General features: G+C 41.7%; 1 protein-coding gene and 1 long non-coding RNA gene across 5 annotated transcripts; one reads left to right on the forward strand and one right to left on the reverse strand.

Annotated features, from left to right (window-relative positions):
• The first annotated feature begins 201 nt into the window (after positions 1–201).
• Positions 202–21,879, forward strand: LOC135236655 (uncharacterized). The gene is made up of 3 exons (XR_010324656.1): positions 202–679; positions 1,580–1,693; positions 21,732–21,879. It is a non-coding gene; the product is annotated as an uncharacterized LOC135236655 (long non-coding RNA).
• Positions 892–13,768, reverse strand: LOC135236638 (ornithine decarboxylase-like). 4 transcript variants are annotated; one of them, XR_010324651.1, is made up of 11 exons: positions 13,356–13,768; positions 8,617–8,768; positions 8,137–8,310; positions 6,976–7,148; positions 5,633–5,849; positions 5,138–5,221; positions 4,439–4,601; positions 4,130–4,239; positions 3,741–3,955; positions 2,148–3,215; positions 892–2,063 (listed from the first exon to the last, which is right to left on the reverse strand). XR_010324651.1 is itself a non-coding variant. In XM_064303118.1 (10 exons), the coding sequence occupies exons 2-10, from the start codon at positions 8,716–8,718 to the stop codon at positions 3,068–3,070; spliced, it is 1,386 nt and encodes a 461-aa protein (XP_064159188.1). In that variant the 5' UTR covers positions 8,719–8,768; positions 13,356–13,768; the 3' UTR covers positions 892–3,067. The 4 variants fall into 4 exon arrangements, 3 of the variants coding, with proteins under 3 accessions (XP_064159188.1, XP_064159204.1, XP_064159194.1); XM_064303118.1 differs by having other exon boundaries at positions 892–3,215; XM_064303134.1 differs by lacking the exon at positions 13,356–13,768 and adding an exon at positions 12,293–12,419 and having other exon boundaries at positions 892–3,215.
• Positions 21,880–22,545: the final 666 nt, after the last annotated feature.

Here is a 22,545-nt window from a genome sequence, read left to right on the forward strand (position 1 = left end):
TTATCAAAACACGGTGGTGACATTTAAGAGCAGATAAACTTATATTAAGAGCAAATAGTTTATTATTTCCAGTTTAAATGATGCCTGCAGGTTCAAATAAATCGGCTCAATTTCACCCGGTTCTGCTACTGACATGGGGGATGTATACTTTCTTTGTAGTCTGGCTACTACTTGTTGACCCTTCAGGCATTAGACACAGAGGTGGATTGAACGACAATAATCAAAGACATAAACGAAGCTACCGATTTAATCACTATCACCAGGTAAAAAAAATATATATAAATAAAAATATGCAGAGGATTTAAACATTTCTGATTGCTGGGTGTGAATTCATCAACCACACAGTGCAGCAGGTCTTAGCTCTGCATATGCTTGCTAGGAAGATGCTGGAATTCCAGATAGGTGTTTGAAATAGTTTGTACTATTTATTTTAAACTACAGAAAAGATGCATTTGACATTTCAGCCATAACAATAGTTCATAGTGTCTCAGCGACTGAAATACTGCCTCATTATTTCGTGTTATGTTCTGCCGTGTTTCTACTGATTGGACCAAGGTCGGGGTCAGTGTATCTGAGTGACTTCAGTGTTATCTGTAGCTGTTTTATAAAAAGACAAGGCTGAACCATTAGAAGTAGTGGAAATTCATCAAACTCCTTCTTGGAATTGGGATGTGTTCAGGTGGTTGAAAAATGGCCTGGGGCGAATGGGTACTGTTATCGTGTAAGGACTTTTGATGGTCTGTTTTGCCCTGATGCTAATAATAGTTGTGCTTTTAACCTTTTCACCCGATGTGTTCATAAGGCTACCCCAATTGCAACCGTTATATCGGAGCCCAACATTATACAGGAATGGCCAGATGGGCTTATGGCTGATGATGATATTGTGATCTGAACCACAGATCGCAGAAGGAGGTTGACAACTGAGTGTGTTGTGACTCGCTCCAATGACGGGTAAGATCTCCGCAAAGAGACAACCTAAGGCATAACATATGTGTCGAGGCTTATTGCTGGAATAAGTACTGAAGGGAGACGAGTCTTCTCTAGCAAAATTAGAATTCTGAGCAACACTAAATTCCTAGGCCTTGCAGCAGAGCCCGTCTGTCTCCAGGCACCGAACCTCCCAAGGACAACAACAAGTTTGAAATATAGTGGGAGGAGGATAAGAGAGTGCGGGTAACCTACAACAGGATGGCCGAAGGGAGTACCGGAGGAACATGAGATAATGAGTAAAGCGCCCATAGATTACGGTGCAGCGTTGCTTCCCTGGGGACAAACACACAAGAGTAGTCACTGAATAAACCATCGGTGGTATAACCAACAGAAGTTTATCAATTACACCATTCAGGCCCTAGCTGGGGTGAAAGAACAATTGCATGCCACGTCATTTATGACAATACAGAATAAGCTAATTCTTGACAGGATGCTAGCTGAGAAACGGGGGGTATGTGAACGGATTGGGGAAGAATGTTGTACAGTCATTTCAATACACACAGGAGAGGGGGGTAACATAACAACAGTATTAGAGGCATTGGAAAACCTGAGAGACGAACGCGTTAGAAACACGAAGAGAAAATCTAAGGGGTGGTCATGGTGGGACTGGTTTAACATGTCAACATGGAAAACGGCTCTGGTAAAAATAAGGGTGATCATAGGGATAGTATTGTTGGTGTTGTTATTCGCCTCATGTTGTGTAGTTCCATTAATTCAGTCCCTGGTCAAAAGGTTGGTAACTTCAGTCACTGGGCAATTTCTGGTTACGACTAACCTGGAAAGGGACATTACCAATGTAGATAAGTGTGAGAAAATGATTGTAGAAGAACCAGTGTGGCTAATCAATAATGACCCCTCCATCGTTGGGTGTGGTAAATTGACCCCAAGAAAAGAAAATGAACCATTACACGAGACGCACAACGGTGCAAGGGGGGTGGGGTGTTTTGCTGTAACTGTCATTCAAACAGGACCAAACGAGTATCGCAATCAATATGGAAACCCTCTTTGCGAATGGGGTGTGAGAGGAGGTGCTGGCTGGGAATGCTGGAACAAGCCATCCACAAGCCGCCCGCCTGGTGAACGATCCTGGGTTCTGGGAGGCTTACGCTAGATGCACCTGTGGAGAACCTTCTGTGTGTAGCAAAGACCACCAGCACTGCGAGAAAAAAAGAGCGACCAGAGTCACTGTGCATTGAATGTTCTAGTAGCCTCTCCGCAGTGATAACCCTCTGCGGTGCGTAAAGTACCTGGGCTGAAGAAACATACACCGACTGCACAACTCGCGTGACGATAAAGAGGATCGAGAGCAGCAAGAGTATCTGAGCGATGTGCTAGCAACCTCTCCTCAGCATACAAAGAGCCAGGCTACGACTCGCGAAGAGCCAAACTGGACGGAAGTAGATGGCGGCGCCGAAAACGAAAATATGAGTGAAGCAAAAGTAGAGGCTACAATCAAGAAACCCACATAACCAAGTAGAATTGACTGATTGATTTAATAAATAACTAACCAGAATTATGATGTTAGAACTCCATCTAACCATCTCATGTAACTGTATAAACTTGTGCACCTGTAACCCGTGGCTGATCCAATTATTAATGTACTCAGACTTAAACACGCAATATGTATACATGAAATTGTATTCGTTAAAAGAAAAATCAGACCACACTGAATCTCGTTGTGAAACAAAGGCCATGGTTTGCCCCGTTGGTGTTATTCAGGAAAATTCAGGCGGCGAAGATATAATCCAATCCATCGCACCCATAGCTTAAGAAACACTGCTATATAGCAATCCTACAGTAACTGTAAGAACAGAGTGCTAGCGGATAGGAATATGAAGGGAACCCAGAAGGATTCTGAAGAGGTTTCATCACCTGTCGTGTAAAGGCAGGGAAATGTTGATGCAAACGAAATTCCAACACAATTTTACCGGCAAAAAAAGTTAATAATAATAATTCCCCAATTAATTCACAACCTACACTCTTGAGAAAGGATGAACGTAAAAAACAATTACCCTTCAAGTATGGGTCTTTTAAACAGGAAAGTACAGGAAGTCAGCAACCCCCCCCCCCCCATTCATTATGGGACTGAATGTACACGGGTGGGGCAGGGCTTGGCCGGCAGCTCCAGGCTGCTCTCCCTCCTGCAACAGGACGGCAGGTCGCTGGGACAGGCCTCTTCAACAGGGCCATGCAGCCCCTGAGTGGAGATCTGCTGAATGCGTTGCCTGGAGACAAGAAAATAGAGGGGGAGGGGGGGGTGTCACTGGAGGTCAAGGTCAACAATGGCTTTCAAACCCACAGCTGTGTTCACAAACATTTCAATCCTTTATTGCAATCAGCATATTATATTTTAATGGCAGTTTTCCCCGTTTGCGTCATAGGTATTAAGATCCTGTTGATGGAATGTTCCTTGTGTTTTTAGTCGGTTGATGTATTTTAATGTTGACTGATTTATGTACTTTTTAAAAATGGTGTTGTGGAGCCAATGCCACTGAATGATAGAGAAGTTTTCTATTCTTTTAACAAAATACACTGAATGTGGATACGCTGAAGGTTAGGACATAAAACAGATTTCAAAAACCACACCGCACCTTTAAAGACCACGAGACCAAAATAAGCTGTTCAGCCACACCTGGCATCTTTGCATTGATACACATGTTTTTGGGGATCATTCTGCATCTTCCCCATAAAGCTAAATGCTACAAATAAGGCAAAACACGACAGAAAACTTAAGGAACTTAGGCACATACCACACACTTCGGGACATCACATAGTGGATGTCGGGCTTCTGGAAGCCGTTGAAGTTGGAGGACATGGTGATGGTGTAGGCCCCCATGTTGTGGAACAGCAGCCATTCGCCCACCTGCAGGTCAGGCAGGATGCACTGCTCCACAATGCGGTCCAGCCCATCGCAGGTCTGGCCCCAGATACTGCAGTTGTAGGTGCGCTCACCCGGCTTGAGTTTCTGCAATGAGGCAGAGAGAACTCACTTACGAGCAAACGCAAACATGACCTGGCACTGCAACCGGACGAGGGCACTTATGAGGACACACAAACAAATATGATCTGGCACTGCAATTTCGCAGTGTTGCCAGGACTATGAAAGCACCCTGACAGTTGACGGTCTTTGTGCTCGCACCTTATGCGGATTTGCCAGGACATGCTGAAAAAGGACATCGAAGAACGAACCATAGACCCCCTCGTTCACGTAGTACATCAGGATCCTGTTGTTGGCCCCATCATTTTCATCTGTGACAGTGGGGGGAAGTGGAGTTAGAGCTGTGTGAGGAGAAACAGGTGCCATCTGACAGGTGACCTAGTTACACTTCAGATCTTTTGAGGCATGTAGTATGTTCTGACTTTCTGCAGACAGAGCTAAAACTGGCTAAAGAGCTTAATGATGGAGCACGTGGCTTGTACACCATTTTCCTGACCCCACCACACTTACAATCACAGGCTAACTGCTCCTTCATCACCACCTTCTTGGCGATGATGTTAACCGCCAGCGTGTAGGCTGAAGTCACATAGTAGCGGCCTGGCTCAGCGATTACTTGGACTTCAGAGTCGGGTGGAAAGTACTTGTCCAGCGCTGGGTTTATAACAGCTGTGAACTGGGGACGAGGACGTACAGGTCAGATCAGCCAAGATTAAAACCCACCTGCTCTTCAAGCTCATGGAGGTTGTTCATACAACCTCCATTCACACAAGGGATACTCTTAGTCTGGCCCAGAAGGTCAGCAGGACTGCTTGTTCTCTCTTCTACCTTACAGCTAACTGGCTGATTGATGAATGTCACCGATTGGCCAGAGATTCCACTCACTTGTCAACAGAGGTCAAAACCATTCCCTGTTTGGAGATGAAAAATAAAAGCCAGCAGAACTACTGGCCTCCAGGACCAGATTTGTGCATGGATAATTTACACATTCATTTCTACCCTAGGTCTTTTCCAGTGGATACAGGTCTGGCACTAGAAGCCTGATTCAAATAATCAGCTGATCATGATTTACAAACAGGGTGAATCAGGTGCTTTTATGTGCTAGGCTGAAACAAAGGCCTGCACCCACATCATCCTCTTACCAGAAAAGATCTGAAACTTGTCTGTACACTCTGTGTGATTTCCAAGAGAGAGAGATAGTGGAGAAATTACCTCCTCAAACTTCTGATCGGAGTCGTCGGACCCAGGGAATCCCCCGCCAATGTCCAGAAGGGTCATATTGTAGCCCAGCTCCGCCTGCAAAACAACCAGAGGTCAATCATGAGACCATATCTTTAACACAATGCAGACTCCTACTACCACAGATAAGACCACTGCGCAGCAAGCCACAAAAGCAAAGCCTGACTGTCACATCACATGATCAGCTATGACAGGAATCTGAAAGTCCACTCCCTGATAGGTTGTCACATCTGAAGTCATTTATTGTCTAAGGTCCACTCACCTTGTTTCCAGGGGCAAAATGATACTGCTGATTAAAGATCAGAAAACATAAATAAATGAGAAAACTGAAACCCTCTAGGGTTGGAATTTGAGATCTCTGAGCGAAGGGGTTTATTGTCGAACTGGGTAGTTTTACAACACTTAACTACTAGCTCAAGCTCCAACTGCCAGCTGAGTGGAGCGTTTCACACAGTGCCGGGCACTCACTCCCATGTCGAAGACGCAGCGGGCGTCTGAGATGGCCTGGCTGTAGGTCTCGGGGTCGGTGCAGCCGCTGCCCACGTGGAAGCTGACCCCGATGATGTCGAGGCCCAGCTCCCGCGCGCGCTCCAGGAGCAGTCGGCTGCTCTCCAGCGTCGCCCCAAACTTATTGCTCATCTGGAAGACTGCCATTGAGTCGTCTGTGGCGATGCGCAGCACCAGCCTGAGGAAGAGGAAGAGGAAGGGGAGGGAGGAGTGAGTGAAGGCTGAGATTTTCCAAAGGACACACACGGACAAGGAAACTAAAGTCTGTAGAACACTGTTTATACATTTAAAGTTTCCATTTATCCAAATATCTATCCATCCATCCAAATATCTATTATCATCTATCCACCCATTCATCTATCCATCCATCCATGCAAATATCCTTCCATCCAAATGCCCATCCATCCATCCAGATAGTTATCCACATCCATCAATCCATCTATCTATCCATCTTCTAAAATAGCTATTCTCCAAGTATCTATTCAGTCAGGACCACTGGCATCGAAGTTAGAATCATTATTAATAATTTAAAAAGGCAATACAGTGATGTTTGGCATTATGTTTGTTCTGGAAGCCCTCCTGGCAAACAGCGATCCTGGTAGAATGCATCCCCAACAGACCTTAATTTTGCACATGCAATTCTAGGACAGAGAAGAGACACAACTAGCTTTATCTTCTCTCTCTCTGTCAAAAAGTTATTTCTTTTAGTTATTTTTCAATCTTTGACTATCATGCTGTGTTATCCTTTGAGCATCATGTGGTGTTATCCTTTGAGTATCCTCTTGAGTCATCCTATGGTCAAAAAGCATTGGAAATCTGCCTAGGGAACCCATGGCTCAAAAATGCAAACTTACTTCGGTTAATAGGACTACAAACTCATGGGTCTGCATGTGCACCACCAGACCAGGGTACTCTCCCAACCTGCTGCACAATTAGCATTTATATTTGTTTGGGCCTACACAAATGGGTCCATGCAAATTATCTTCCTGAAATATGTAACACAAAGCTGGAAGACATTTTATTTTTCAGATAAGGAGTCAGGAATAAACTAACTGAATATCAAAACAATGCTTACATTGTGTGGTTAATTCTGCACTCCCATAATGATGTGCCCTCTTGCCGATCATGCCAAACTCTCATTCTTTCATGACATCTCGTGTGGTTCTTTGGTGTGATTTGGAAACCAACAAGTTGCGCCTCCTGCTACAAGTTATGCCTCTTAAGTCCAGCCCCTTTCTTGCAGTCCGTGACAGAACTTTCTTGAAAAGAGCGAAAGAATATGGCAGTCAGTGCCAGTCACTCACTTGGCATTTTCATGGTAACGGGCGACCTTCGTGAGCTCCACCTCGCTGTCGAAGGTCATCATCTGGACCCCGTGGGCAGAGGCGTACTTAATGTGGGACACCTGCTTGCAGGGGTTGGCGTAGATGATCCTGCTGGGGTCCACCCCGAGAGACTGCACCAGCTGGATCTCATTCTGAAAAAGGGGGACAGATGCAGGCAAACACAGGGTCACGGGACATCCTGTGTGGTTCAGATTAGGATGTTTAACTGCCATCTAATCTACAAATGAACTGGCACACTACTAGTAAGCAGGCATGAGAAGAATGCTCCAATATAGGAGTCATAATCTGATATTCCTGCACATTAAAATAATAAAATGAAGTTGAAGGGAAAAAACTTGGAGGACATGCTCTTACTTGATTGTTTGTGCTTGATATGAGAGAGAGAGAGAGAAAGAGAGAGAGACAGTGGAAGAAGTTCTAGTAGATTTCAGAAGCTAACTAAGGTCTCCGTACCCACCTTGCAGCTATTTTTAATCTGTTTCTCTCACATGGTGTAGTCCCCTCCTTTTACAAACCTGCTGCTCTCACGCCCAATCTCAAGAAACCCTGTCTCACCTTTAACAATTAGAGGTTGGCATATCTCCAACCTCTCTTTCCTCGCCAAGACCCTGGACTGCATTGTTCCATCCCAACTTCAAGCCTTCATGTAGTGCCACGATCTCTTTAAACTAGCATAGCAGTTCCCAGTTCCTTAACTGAATTCATCCAAAATGATTTGCTCCCGTTTTTTTTCTTGTTTCCACGCCAAACACAGATGATCAGTTGCAGGAAAGGTCCAGTAGATCTCAGCTGTTCTCAGCTGCATGTGTGGACGTACCGGTAGTGCACTGCACTTAGCACTTCACCAGGCTGTCAATCTTGATTAGACATCAACATTAATACATAAATGAGTGCATCACATATTCCACTAGGTCTCCTCCTTCCCTGTTATGGGGAAGTTTAATTAAATAAGGTAGAGGGACACTAATCGCCACCATCTTACATTAAGAAAATTGATAAAGCGGTATTTTGTCTAATATCTTGCAATTAGCCAATTAAGCCAAGGTAATTGACAGAAACACAAGCACTCAAACACAAACTGCTGCAGGAGCAAAGCTGCTTCTTGTGTAGGGGCAGTACCTTGCTGGCGCAGTCGAACCCCGTCCCCAGAGTGGCAAGCGTCATGACAACGGCGCGGCTGTCGTTGCACTTGACGGCGTAGAAGGGCGTGACGCGGGGCAGGGCACGCACCCACCTCAGGTGCTTCTTCAGGACCTCCCCCAAGTCCGCCACGTAGAAGGCGTCTTTGTCGTCCTGGTGAATGGCGAGAGGGGACGTCAAGGACACCGAGCGCGAAACACAACCGGCAAAGAATTCAACGACATCATCAAAACACTAGCAGCGAGGCAAGACGCCAGAATCGTGGATCTCAAATTTTGGTCAGTGAGATGTGCAAGTGTGTGTCAGTTTCAAGTACTTCCCTCAAGAGACTGAATGGCTAAAGAGTCCACACACCTTGTTTCAAAGACCTAAAATGACTGCTTATTGAAACCTCTGAACCTCTGAAAACACTGCAACCTTCGAGAACGGTTTAAGATTTTGCTGCACACGCTCACTCACCGACATGGACAGCTCATTGATCCTCTGCTCAAGGCAGTCACGGGCACAAAATCCCTCCTCCAGGAAAGTGAAGTCAAAGTCCTCCGGAGTGTAAGAGCTCATGGTCTCGCAGTTTCTTTTATTTCTTTTTTAGAAACTGGTTTCAAAAATATCTACAGAGACAAAAGATAAATGTTGCTGCAAAGAAAGCACTTATGTTATCCTAAAGTAAGTTTTATCAAAGTTTTCAATCAATACGACTTCCCTGACTGAAGACGGTAAGCCAGCCCAAGTAAATGAGTTATCTACCACTCACTTGTGTGTAAATGCAAATCGGAACTGGGAGATCTTACATGGTTGTGTAGGAGATCATGCAAACTTTATGAGGTACAGAGCAGCCAGGCCGGTTCGCTGATGAAGTTACATTACATTACATTACATTACATTACAGGCATTTGGCAGACGCTCTTATCCAGAGCGACGTACAACAAAGTGTATAACCATAACCAGGAACAAGTATGACGAAACCCCTAGAGAGAAGTACCGGTCCAAGTGCAGGGAACAACCGCATAGTTCAACTTGGACCCTGAAGGTTAAACTGATTAACACTAACACAACGAGAACGGCAACAACGCAATCTATGGAAAAAATACAAGCAGAAACCTTTCAGAAAAGACTGGAGGGCTGGGCCCACCAAGAAGCCAGTGTAGGCTTTCCTCGAAGCATTTATTCTGCAAAGAGGGAAACAGGAAAGGATATACGACATAGCTCAGGAGGTAAGCCCGATTGTCTGGCAGTCGGAGGGTTGCTGGTTCAAACCCCGCCCTGGGCGTGTCGAAGTGTGAGCAAGACACCTAACCCCTAACTGCTCTGGCGAATGAGAGGCATCAATTGTAAAGCGCTTTGGATAAAAGCGCTATATAAATGCAGTCCATTTATCATTTACCATATACACCTTTTAATTGCATCGCATTGGGCACTGGGCAGGGGAACATAGAAACGTGCTTGACATGCCAAAGCACTAGCACACCCAAAAAAGATTGTTAACTGGCAATTAAAGGAGCAAACTGTCAATAATGGCACTCGGACATGAAATCAGTCTTAAATCTGAACATCTCATTAACGTGATGTTGGGTAAAAATGTGGGGAGTTCTTAACACTTAACACTGACTAGCGTGACTTCCAACCTGAATTTCTTAAGAATGAAGCTAACCTGCTATGGAAAGCCACTGATGCCAAAACATTTTTTTTAAAAATTTGCCTCATCAAGTACTTCAAGTACATGCACTTCATGCCAAGGCAAAAATCGCTGCGTAAACAGGGCGTTATTGCTTGCATCAACACGGATAAAAGAGCCACAGGCAGTAGAAATGCAGCAATGGTACCAAATACAAATACCATATTCGGCTACGCTCAAATAATGCGTTCTCTCCAAAAATATTTCACCATCCTGAATTTGGCCAGTCTTATTTGGAGTCTGGTATTTTTTCCCACCTCTTTGATACGATTCACTCAGCACCGAGTTCCTCAATTGGACATAACAACACACACCTTTATGGTTTACTATTGGCTGAAACCCAATATGCCCAAAAGACAATTATCCTGTACCTCGACAATAACCCCATCACCTGGGCAACGCTCCCCGCCTGCTATCATGCCAAGGGTCTGCCTGACATTGAAGCAATGATGCCCAACACTTCCTCAGGTGTCGCTAAGACAGTGGAAAACCAGTGACGTCATGATTACACAAGAGGAACCACATTTCCGAGACCAAGACCACCACCTGGTGCAATTACCAGACCTAATTCCCCTCTGAAGATAATTAGGTCCATCGTGGTATGCGTGAGACATATATACGCGTGTCATCGCATGTACACGCGCATGTGTGACGACATCACAGCAGACGCATCTGTCAGTGCGTGTGCGTGTGTGCGGGTAATGCGCGTACACTGTTAAACGATAGCGACAGGTACATGCGTCATCGCAAGCTTGTGTGTGGGGCCATATGCGGGTGTACATTGCATGGTTAAATCTTAGCAGCATGTAGGGTGAAACTGGTCTTTAAAATCCCCAGTTTACCTCTACTGCATGACATTGGCAAGCTATTCCATGCAGTGTCTACTCTCTGCATGCAAAAATACTTCCTATAAAAGCTGTGTGGAATTTAACTTTCACTAATTTACATTCATGAACCTAAACCTGAAGAATCTCTTGTAGTTCACGTTGTTAATCCGTTTTATGAATTGAAAAGATTAAGCATCATATGTCTTTCCTCGTTACTTTTCCTAATCTTTTATACCCAAAACCAATTTGGAAGCCCTTCATTGAACCTTTTCCTTTTGTTCCTTCACAAAGTAGCCCTGCCTTGTTTTTATTTCAAACTTGTTGAACTTTACAATTAGCTATATTTAATTTCATTTGCCAGGTTTCTGCCCACTTCTTCTGGATTCTGTTTACATCTTCTTGGATTACTTTAATAGATATCAAACTGTTAGCTGAACCTCCCAGTTTTGTATCATCTGCAAATTTAAGTCATTTTAATGTCCCCGTCAATATCATTTATATGAATGAGGAAGAGCAACGGTCCCAGCACCGATAACAGTGGAACTCCACTTCCCACAGTACCCTGCACTGAACCCTCCTACTACTACTCTTTGTTTTCTGCCTTGTAGCCAGTTCCGAGCCCACTTCGAAGTACTTCCTGTAGTTCCCACTGTCTTCATTCTGACAATGAATCTCTTATGTTGTACCTTATAAAATGCTTGTAGGAAATATAAAAATATATTATAAGCCCTGGTCCAATCAAAACACTTGGTAGTTTCCTCAAAGAATGCCAAAAGGTTTCTCAGTAATGACCTTCCCTTACAAAATCCATACTAGCTATCCCTTAGGATGTTATTATTTTAAACAAATAATTCTAACTTGTCTCTAATGATAAATTCCAGTATTTTACATGCGATGCAAGTTAAACTGACAGGCCTGTAGTTTCCTGGATCAGTACGGTCCCCCTTTCTTATATATTGGCATTATATTACCTCACTTCCAATCGTCCGCTATTTCTCCTGGCTGTCTAAAAATACTTGCCAATGGTTTAAAGATGATCTCACCTCACTCTTTCAGTGCTCTTGGGTATATGTCTTGTTACCTGATTTGTCTTTAGTTTATTAGTTTATATAGTATTTCTTTGTCCCCTATTTCAATATTTGCTAACGCATTTAGAGAACTGAATATGCCTTCCAACCAATTAGTAACCCCCTCCTGGCACAGTAAATTTTTCAACTATGTAAATATTATTTAAGGCATCAGGCATATCCTCATTCTTAAAAAGCAAACATTTTCGGTTACTTTTTGCATCTGGGCCAATTTGCATTTCAAAGAGCCCTTTAAAAAAAAAAAAAAAAAAAAACCCTAGCACTCATATTACAGTATTCAGCCATATTACTCTTAATAGCTTCTCTGTTCATGCTATATAGTTTATTCTTTTTTCTCAAACTCTCCCATATAGCTTTCCCCCAGGGAGACTGTTTTTTAAAAACAGTTGGGAAACGCTGCCCTAAGCCATGTCTCTGTAATCACAGCTATGTCGTAGCTCCCAATATTCATAAAAGCCTCAAGTTCCAAAAATGTATTTAAAAAAAAAAAAAACTTCTAGCATTTAAACAAAGACATTTAGAATATTACTTCTACACATCCTCACCATTTCCTCGCTCCCCACGCCTCAAGTTACCCCTACTAACAATATGCTTTAAAACAATTTTTTATCGACGTTCTCACTATTAGCTAGCCCTGTCAGCCTCCATTTTTTCACTCTATAACCTCTCTGCCCACAAAGTCCCTAGTTTAAATAACCCTGTGCTACCGTGGAAGAATTTAACAGACTGGCTTTTATTCTGAGGAAAATTACAATGATGACCTATTTCGGGTGTATTTCTTTATGCTTCGTGCCTTATCGCGGTTTCCTGGCAGTTTGACATATCATGCAGGCATGCTGCCAAATATGTTTAGCGGTTCCACATATGACACTCAGATTTAGCATACTTGTGGTTAAGGCGTTTTTGATACAGGGCACACATTGATACATTGATTCATGTATAGATTTACCTGCTATACACTACACTAATTTTTAAGTTTTTTTTATTTTTTATTTTTATTTTTTTAAAGAAACTGATACTTTTATTCACCAAGGTAGCATTAAATTAGGTTGTGAAACACGTTTTTAAAAAATGTCACTAAACTTTTTAACACAATGCAAGTTTGGCTCATTGTCATTCTTCCAGATGATTAGTTTTAGTGGCCACGTGTCCACACCTTCACCAGTTAGGATTCTTTTTATTTTAATTTAATTATTGACTGATCTATAATGCTCTGGGATTGCAATTGTGTTTGGAACGAAAACCAGCATACACAGGGGGGTCCCAGGACCAAGTTTGGGAACCACTTACGTACACTTAGCTATAATAGCCTAGAACAATAGTTTGACAGGTAACGTTAGCGTTCTTCAAAAGCCAGACCAATGTTGATTCTATTAGTCGAAAGACTTAAAGTCTTCCCCCGTTGACACTGTCATCTTGGCCTCGTCAAGTGGTTAAAAAAATAAAATAAATAAACACGTGATGAGACGATTTTAAAATCAATTTTGGCATCAAAGGTTTCCCTGCGTTCGTAATTTTAAGCGAAAGCTTATGTCATCGTCCAGTGGAATAATTAAAAAATATATATAAATAAATAAAAAAATAATAATAAAACATTAAATCACTTACCTACAAAGAGTAGGCTATGTCCATTAGACGGGAAGGCTGGATATAAAATGTATTGTGCTGCCTTGACCAGCTGAGCTCCGGACGGTAGCCACAGTAGCCTACTTCGGACTTTTCTGTGGCCAGTCTGAGGTGTCACAGTAGTACCTGTACTTAAAGGCTTGTTGTTTCCGAGATCGGAAGTTAGTTATAGAAACTGCGGAGTTTAGTGCACTATACAACGCCCAAGAAATACGTGAAATGCAGGATTCGTCAGGGTGGATTCATATGGGCTTTTCATAAACTTTGAATCGGCTTTTCATAAACCCTACGCCAGTTGTAAATTTGGGAAATTAGCGAGACAGAAAAATATATTTGTACATATCCACGATTAAATTAAAATTAATTAAATTAAAACAAAATATATTCATATTTATATTAGGCAATCTGGGAAAAAGTCAATTCCACAATGTTAAACAGGGGCGGCTCTAGAATGCATTGACAAAGTGAGTAAGTTAAAATAACTGTCGGACTTTCACTTCAAATGTAATGAGCACGCCTCACACATCAATTTTTATCGGCAGACAACGATGGAAGAGAAAATGTGACACAATTAAATAAACATATAATGGAATAAATATGCAATGAAATAAATACATTAATAATGAAATAAATAAATAAGCAATTAAATAATACAGTACAATTATAATAAAATTTATGAATGAATTAATGAATTAAAATGAAATAAATATCTATTAATAATTTGTCTTATTTATTTATTTATTTATTTATTATTATTATTATTATTATTATTATTATTATTTATTTATTTATTTATTTCTGTAGGACATTTTGCACGTTGGCTCTTTTTATTAATTGCCTTGCGTGTTTATTTACATTCATTTCAGGGCGTTTCTTTCAAAACGACTCGACCTGTCAGTCTACATTGAAGGGGCGGGGTCAGATATGATCATAAAGAGACAGCGCAAGAATCACCACTATGGAGGCAAACGGTCCGTCGCACTCCATAGAGTCAGTATTAGCGGTCAGATTGACATGCCTTAAACTGGACTGAATAACGGAACTGGTAATTGTTCAATTTACCATAACAAAGAATAACTAGCGACCTAGCTAGCGGATGACAAAGAATAGCAACGAAGTGTAACTTGCTTGAACGTGGACATTAACTGAAGAAGAAAGAAGAATAAGAAAAAAAAACATCACAGCATTGCTTGAAAATATAGGGCAATTTCATTAAAGTCCTTAAAAATGGTGTTCATGCACAGAGATCTGATTATTTTGCACTGGCAAACAAAATTGTTGGGGGTGTTTGCACTTTTGCCTGGCTAGTAATCCCAGCAATTTAGCATGCTATGTCAAAAGTAAGCAATCTGTTAGTCAATCAGAGACTCTTTACAATTACGTAAATTTGGATTCCTTGGCATACCATACGCACAAAATACAGTAGCCAAAAAACACTTCCAGAAAACAAAATTCACTTGCACATTGCCAAAACAAACTCTCCCACCATTGGTTGGAGACAAGTAGAGTGTAATCCTATGTGGTTAATCTGAAATACGTCATTCAAGCTCGATGCAACCACCTAGAAACTCTCTCCCGTTCTCACCTACTGTGACTTGCACTAAATGACACTATCGTGACAGGCTGGTATGTGGGCTATGTAGTGAGGATATTAAAAAAAAAAAAAAACACTCACTAGCCAAAGCTAACCAAACCCTTGAAAAAGCCAACGAGACAGAGAAGAAGAAAAATTACTTGTGCAGAAAAAAACTAAAAAACAAACAAAAAAAAAACGCATGAACAAAATGGAACATGACAGTGAAGAACAGAGGGAGTGTAACACTGACGGCAAAGACGCGGTGCGCGTTCTGTCTGTATCAGATGGGGAAAAACTACATCACCTCACACGACGCATTACGCATTACATTATAAGTTAAAGCTGAGGACGTACGCCTATGCACCCATTTCAGTGCTGCGACTGGAGTTGTGGATGTGAACACGGAGTAAAACGAACGGTCAATGACACATTTATCACATTACATTTATTTATATTTAGCAGATGCTTTTATCAAAAGCGAAATTACGAAAGTGCTTATCAGGGTCATTGGACAAGTACAAAACACAGGTTCAATAAGGTACAAAGCTTTGGGGTTTTTCTTCCATAGCTGCATCCATAACTGCATCCAATCAGGGTTGCCAGAAGTAGTTATGTGCTATCTCTTTCATTCGCACCCCCCAGCATCCCCCACCACACCTCCAGGAACTCATCTTGCCAGGTCAATCGAAGCTTTTCAGGCCACCTTTAATTATGTACAGTGGAAGCGTGGTCGATGAGCTTCAGTCAGGTGGTATGAATGGTGTGGTGCGAATGAAAGAGATTGCACGTAACTACTTCTGGTGGCCAGGACTGGATCCAGCTATGGAAGAAAAACCCAAAGCTTCTTCAGTCTGCCAGAAGCTGAGAAATGGCCCGCGGCTGGAGCTAGCTGGAAGACCCATGGCAGAGAGTCCACATAGACTTCACCAGGCCATTTGAAGACCACATGTTCTTAGTTGTTGATGCTCACAGTAAATGGCCTGAGGTTGCCATCATGAAAAGTACTTAATCAGAGATAACCATCAAGGAGCTATCTTCAGCCAATTTGGACTACCACAACAATTAGTGAGTGATAATGGGCGACAGCTGGTATCTGACAAATTCAAAACCTTCGTGGAAGAAATGGGATCCAGCACATTACGTCAGCACCATATCACCCATCTACCAATGAGTCAGCTGAAAGGTTCGTACAGACCCTGAAGCTAGGTCTAAAATCTTCCAAGAGTAATGGTTCCTGGAACAGATCACAGTGCATTCCTGCTATTTTGAATAGTATGTTCAGGGAACCACTAGAACAGTCTAATGTTCGTTCTTAAAGAAATGGGGCATTCAAGGTAAAGGGTGAGGGAAATTTTTAAAAAGATGTATTTCCATTTGCATTAAGTTTGTCCCTCCAGGCTTGTGGTTGGGCATTATGCACATTACGTGTGTTGCTGTTGCTGCTGAACCTCCGTTCCTCAGTGAAAGATCTATAAAGCGTACTCCTTTCTCTCGTGTGAAAATTCTTAGTTGTAGTTCATTCAAAATAGTGAGTAGATCCTGTGGCCCTTCGCCACCTGGGTTGCAGATTTAAACCAGGGGCATCAAGCTTATGTCCTGATGCAGTAGTTCCCAACCTCAGTCCTGCGGGACCCCTGTGTAGGATAGGTTTTCATTCCAACCACATATTCAATCCCAAAAATCTTTAACAAGCTGTTTGTTTTTCCTTACTAGGTGCTTTTCATGGTAAGAGGGATTGTTTACACCTTCAAGCCACATCATGACAGAAATAGCTATGCGTGCCATGAACTCATGAAGAATAAAAATCCATGTTCATTGTGGTGTGGGGATGGCTGGTTTAAGCAGCCACACCTGCCCTGGGTCAAGCTAATTAGACCTGGCCAATTGGATAATTGGTGAAGAATTAGATAATTGGCCAGGCTAATTGGACCCAGGAACAGGAGTGGCTGCACCTGTGCGTAGTGAGGTAATCACTGCGCACAGGTTAAATCTGCCATCCCCACCCACACCAGGCAGCTTCTGTCATGACAGGGTTAACATCCGCTCATTTGGCTATACCATCTTGCCAAACCCTTGTAAAATAAAATCTGGACTGTTGGAACATCTTCTCCCTGTGTCTCTGTGCTGGAGGGCCCCAAGGAAAGCCACTTCGGTGGCCTGTGGCAGGCGTGTTTGCCACATTCATATTCTGCTTAGTGAGCTATATGCATAAAAAGAGGTAACATAAAGTTTTAACTGATGAAAATAGAAAGGTGAATCAATACTATTTGTTCTCCTCGAGGTGACAACCTGAGACACGGTGCATCTGAACATTGAGTTCCACGCTCCACATCCTGTTTGGCAATATTTGCTAAGACACGCTCGCAGTTGTTTAGTGTTTGCCCAGAGACACAGTATATACCCGCTTTGAAAGTCTTTGTGTGCATTGTGTGGGTCGGGAGAGTGGCCAACAATTTTATTCTCTAAACAGATTTTGAAGTCATCCATGTAATGGGGTTGGGGTCAGGCCAGTCAAGTTCTTCCACAATGTTCTCGACAAAACCATATTTACATGGACCTCGCTGTGTGCCCGGGGGCATTGTCATGCTGAAACGAACAAGGGCCAAACTGTTGGGGAAGCACAGAATCATCTAGAATATGATTGATTGCTAGAACATTAATCTGATGGAAAACGTTTCCTAAATTGTTTCAAGTAAATTGGCCCTGTCTTTTTCATATTTTTTAAAAATATTCTGAAGACAACGTTGTCATTCAAACTTTATGTCACATCAAAGTGTCTAATAACAAAAACTGCCTCGTGCAAGACATTTCAATGAATGTATGAAACTGCTGATCAATACCTCAAGAAAGTATGTTCCTCCAGAAGGGATATGTCAACACTATGACAATTGTGTAGCCCACCCACACAATGCACAGAGACTCTCAAACCAAATATATACTGTATCTCTGAGAAAACATAAAACAACGGCAAGTACGTCTAAGCAGATGTGGCCAAACAGGATGTGGAGCGTGGAGGTCAACACTGAGATACGAGACCCACAAAACTGCAATGTGTATTTCCTGAGAGAGGGAAGTGGACTACATTCGGTGGATGATGAAGAGAGAACTGGAATGCTTTGTACAGGTTCTGAGTGGTAGACAGATCCCTCCTGTTCTGTTCATTTTTCAGGTACAGCAAAAATGTTCCCGGGTCAATGTGACCCGGTGCATGTTTAAACATCCAAAAGTTGTCAGAAACCAAAAAATCCTAATGAACACTGTTTGGGTACCTAATTACTAACAATTCCATCAAAATTTAGTGCAATGGTGTTATTCACCTCTCACAGATCATGGTTTCATTAGGATAATTCACTTGTTTTTCATAAAAAATACATGTTCACAACTCTTTTTTCTGTATATTGGAAAAACCTAGATATAAAATACACTAGTTTTATATAACATTTAATTTTAAATTTGTTTTACATTTTTAAACATTTTTTTCATGGGGTGATGTTGCTAAATAGAGATGAGACACCTCTTCTGTTCAGGGTCAAATTGACCCGTTCACTTAAAATCAAGCCAAATGAGTCATAAGGATTTTTATTGAAAGTAATCTTTATTTATGCAATGTTTAGAATGTTTAGAACCAGAAATGAACAAAAATGAAAAAGAGATGAGCAATATGAACGAGGCGTGTGTGTGTGTGTGTGCGTGTGTATCTGTGTATTTACACAGCACATGAGGGACAAGTCGTCACGGTATGCTTTGTGCAAATTAATTTTGCACGTCGCACATGTCTTGCTCATCTTGAGGTAATGCAGACCTGGCACTTTTTCCACTTCCTTCTTCCCCCAGCAGCAACCTAGAAAGATGAGGGAGATGATTAATATGTCTTTTTGCTGATCCCGATCCCCTGACACGCACACATGCACGCGCGCGCGCACACACACACACACACACTTACTTACCTCAGGCACTGGTGTACTAGGTGCAGCCCTCTCCTGGATCTCCCTCACTGTGGCTGCAATGGCTGGAGTCCTTGTGCTGCCTCCGTTGTATATGCAGTACCACGAGTGCCTTCCCCAGCGTCTCGTGGAAGATGCGCCTCTTGTACAGCTTTGACACATTCCACTCAGGAAAAATCTCCGTCCAGATGATGACACTTCTGACCCCTTTTAGCCTCCACTTTCACTGTCGGGTCAAATGGACCCGAACAGTATCTCTGTGATATAAACATGCGAATTTGCAAATACATAAAATGAACCATTTTCATTTCAAATGTTGATTACACTAATTAAGGCCAGTAGAAGAAGTTTCATACTGAAAAAATACTATTATTTTTACTAGTATATACTAGTATTTTTCCTAGATTTTCAAACTTTAAAAAGGGTCAATTTGACCCGCAACATAACAGGAGGGATATACACTCCTGGGCAAAAAAAAAATGGGCCAAGCCCAAAATGGCAAAAATCTAAGCTTTTAATGGTATTAACAACAAATCATTGGTCAAAAAAATTAGCAAGAATTAAACAAATGCACTCCTGAGACCACCTGGGCCACCATTTGCTCGTTTGCTTTTGCTGCAGTGAACTGGTTGGGGAAAAGCCAGAAACAGGGAAATTCACTTATACAGTAGACAAATTAACATAATGTCAAATAAAGGAGTCATGTTTTGTATTTGATTGCATATCATTTGCATGCCATGACTTCCTTATGTCTGTGACCTATCAACATCCTCAGAGTCTGGATATCTTATTTTCAGGTTGTCCTACAAGCGATACAAATACTCTTTGCATTTGAATGGATCTCTATGGGAATTTGGGGGTGGGACTAGATTCAGCTGCAAATTATGCTGATACAGTATGGAACACATTTGTAGGCTAAATGGCTTTAAGTCATCAAGGGTCCAAGGTATCAAATGAGCCTCAAACCTCCATGCTGCTGCCAGATATGCGGTAGATACTACAAGCATTGTTTCTCCTGATTAATTTTCCATTTGAACGCAATGGAAACAATATTCAGGAGAAACAATGCTTGTAGTATCTACTGCATATCTGAAAGCAGCACGGTGGTTTGAATTATAAATAAAAAGTGAATTATAAATAAAAAGTGATAGTATGAAATTTTATGAGTTGAATGATAAGTATATTTATATTCTGAGTGTATTTCCAATTGATAGAGCACCTATAAGTAAACATGATCTTGGACTTATTATGATCTTGGACTTATTATTATTAAATGACAAACGACATTCTGATGACTGACCTTCAAATTATTATAATAATTATAATTATTATTGTGATTGATTTGTTCCCTTTCAGCTATGGTTATTTGGCTATCATATGTGGCCGCTAGAGGGCAATGTAAGTCTTATTATGTGGACAGAGTAGGCAAAAAGGGAGGCTGATTTACTGATATCTTAAGGCTGGTAATTTTTGTTGTTTTGGCTCTGTACTCCAGCATATTGCATTTGAAATGAAACAGTGAACATGAGGTTAGAGTTCAGACTGTTCGCTTTAATTTGAGGGTATTTACATCCACATTGGGTGATCCATGTAGGAATTATTACGAAAAAATAATAATAAATCCTCACAATTACAGGCACCTTTATTGGTGAGAGGAGACCCCTGATGAAGAAGTTACGTTACATTACATTTATTTGGCAGACGCTTTTATCCAAAGCGACGTACAAAAAGTGCATTTCATGGTCATAGACAACTACTAAACACAGGTTCAGTAATACTTATTTTGTACAGCTATTTCTAGCCAAGAACACAGTTTAGTTCGCACAGTGAACACTATTCAGACCTAACCTAACAAGTATCATAATGGCAAAAAAAATCCAATATTGCAAACCAGGATCATGTGAATTGTAAAAGTGTGAAACTTGCAGAACAAAATTTATATTATGTAGCGTTGTGGCTCCTGTGTGCAAAACGTGGATATGAGGAAATATCATGATGTATGAAAAGAGACTATCTGCTGGATTTAACTGAAATTTCCCATGAGCCTCTTGTCAGAATCCCGAGGCAACAAAGTACGGATGCTCAGGAGGCAGAACTTTGGGAGGAGAGTTACTGAAAAAATCGAGTTAATTTTTACGACTGAACTTGTGCATGTGTGTGCGAGCGTGCAAGTGAGTGTGTACACATCTCTAGGTGCGTGCATATGGCCTGCATTTGCACATGGACACCTTTGATCTTTAAAAAAAAAAATGTTTCTTGAAAATCAGTTGGGGAAAAAGAAGCTGAGGTTCCTGCATCGGCAGCATTAATGCGATTTGCATTAAAAAACGCATTCATGTGAAGCACAGGAATGCTTTTATCTGCATTTAAAGGGGAACGAGCCTGGCAACCAGCAGACAGAACAGCTCGTTTGTTTAAAGGGGCAGTTTGCACCAAAAATGAAATGAAACTATGTTTCCGCTTACCTGGAGTGCTATCTATCCATCCAGACAGTTTCCCTGAGATGAGATTTGACGAGTTTTCTAGATATCCACCGCAGCTCAGCCCGATACAACGGGACTTTCATCGGGACCAGCATTCCGGGGCACAGTGTCATCGTTTGTTTTAAAACATACTGGCGTGCTTCACTGCGTGGATATACAAGGTTGCCATTCTTCGGTAGAAAGTTTTTTTTCCCCCACGAAACCATGTACAACAAGGTTTGTGGACGTTTGCGAGTGGCCGAGCAATTATATTTTCTGAAAGGGATGTTGCTGTAGAATTTTTTCGAAAGTAGATTTTTTTGCCGCTTTGAACGCCACAAAAACTTTCATTTTTTGGGCGAGCTCCCCCTTTTAGACAAAATGGTAAATGGACTGCATTTATATAGCGCTTTTATCCAAAGTGCTTTACAATTGATGCTTCTCATTCACCCATTCACACACACGCTCACACACCAAAGGTGAAAGGCTGCCATGCAAAGTACCAATCAACTAATTGGGAGCAATTTAAGAAAGGAGAGGCGAAGTGCTTTTGGTGCTTCTGTCTGCGGATCACAATGAAAGGGACACAGTAGTGTATTTTCAGAAGTCTCTCATCACATGTATGTAATCACCTTCTGCGACATAAAAAACAAATGTTGAAGGAATGCATCCCATATGGACTTCATAGGCATATGTAAAAGATTCTAAAATAACCTCAAAGGGAAAATACGTTGGGAGTGGGGCAATGTCAAAATGTCAAAACAATAATAAAACAATAATGAAAGGTTCTTTTTGGCAGAGGGGTCTTGTTGAGTAAATTAACTGAGAAATGAAAAAAATCAAGGCAGCACTATGGTGTGTGTGTGTGTGTGTGTGTGTGTGCATGCGTATGCATACAAATGCCTTTATTATGCGGAAAGATCTAATGAACTTGTGTTTTGGATGCAAACTTAACATTTAATAACAAGTGTTCGTTCTTTCCTTTTTTTCACCCCCCCCAAAAAGTTTTTTTTCTTTCTTTCTTTCTTTCTTTCTGCCAAATGTGATACATAATGTTATTTTTTTTTTCATTCGGAGCAAATCCTTGGGGGCAGTGTGGGTATAACGACCCTCTTTATAATGCAGAGGAGCGAACGGACGGCGAAACGGCGCTCTCTCTGGAGCGCGCGGACGAAATGCCTCTTTTTCAG

This window comes from Anguilla rostrata, chromosome 1, assembly GCF_018555375.3.
Source record: "Anguilla rostrata isolate EN2019 chromosome 1, ASM1855537v3, whole genome shotgun sequence".
In the NCBI taxonomy this organism is placed as follows: Eukaryota; Metazoa; Chordata; class Actinopteri; order Anguilliformes; family Anguillidae; genus Anguilla; species Anguilla rostrata.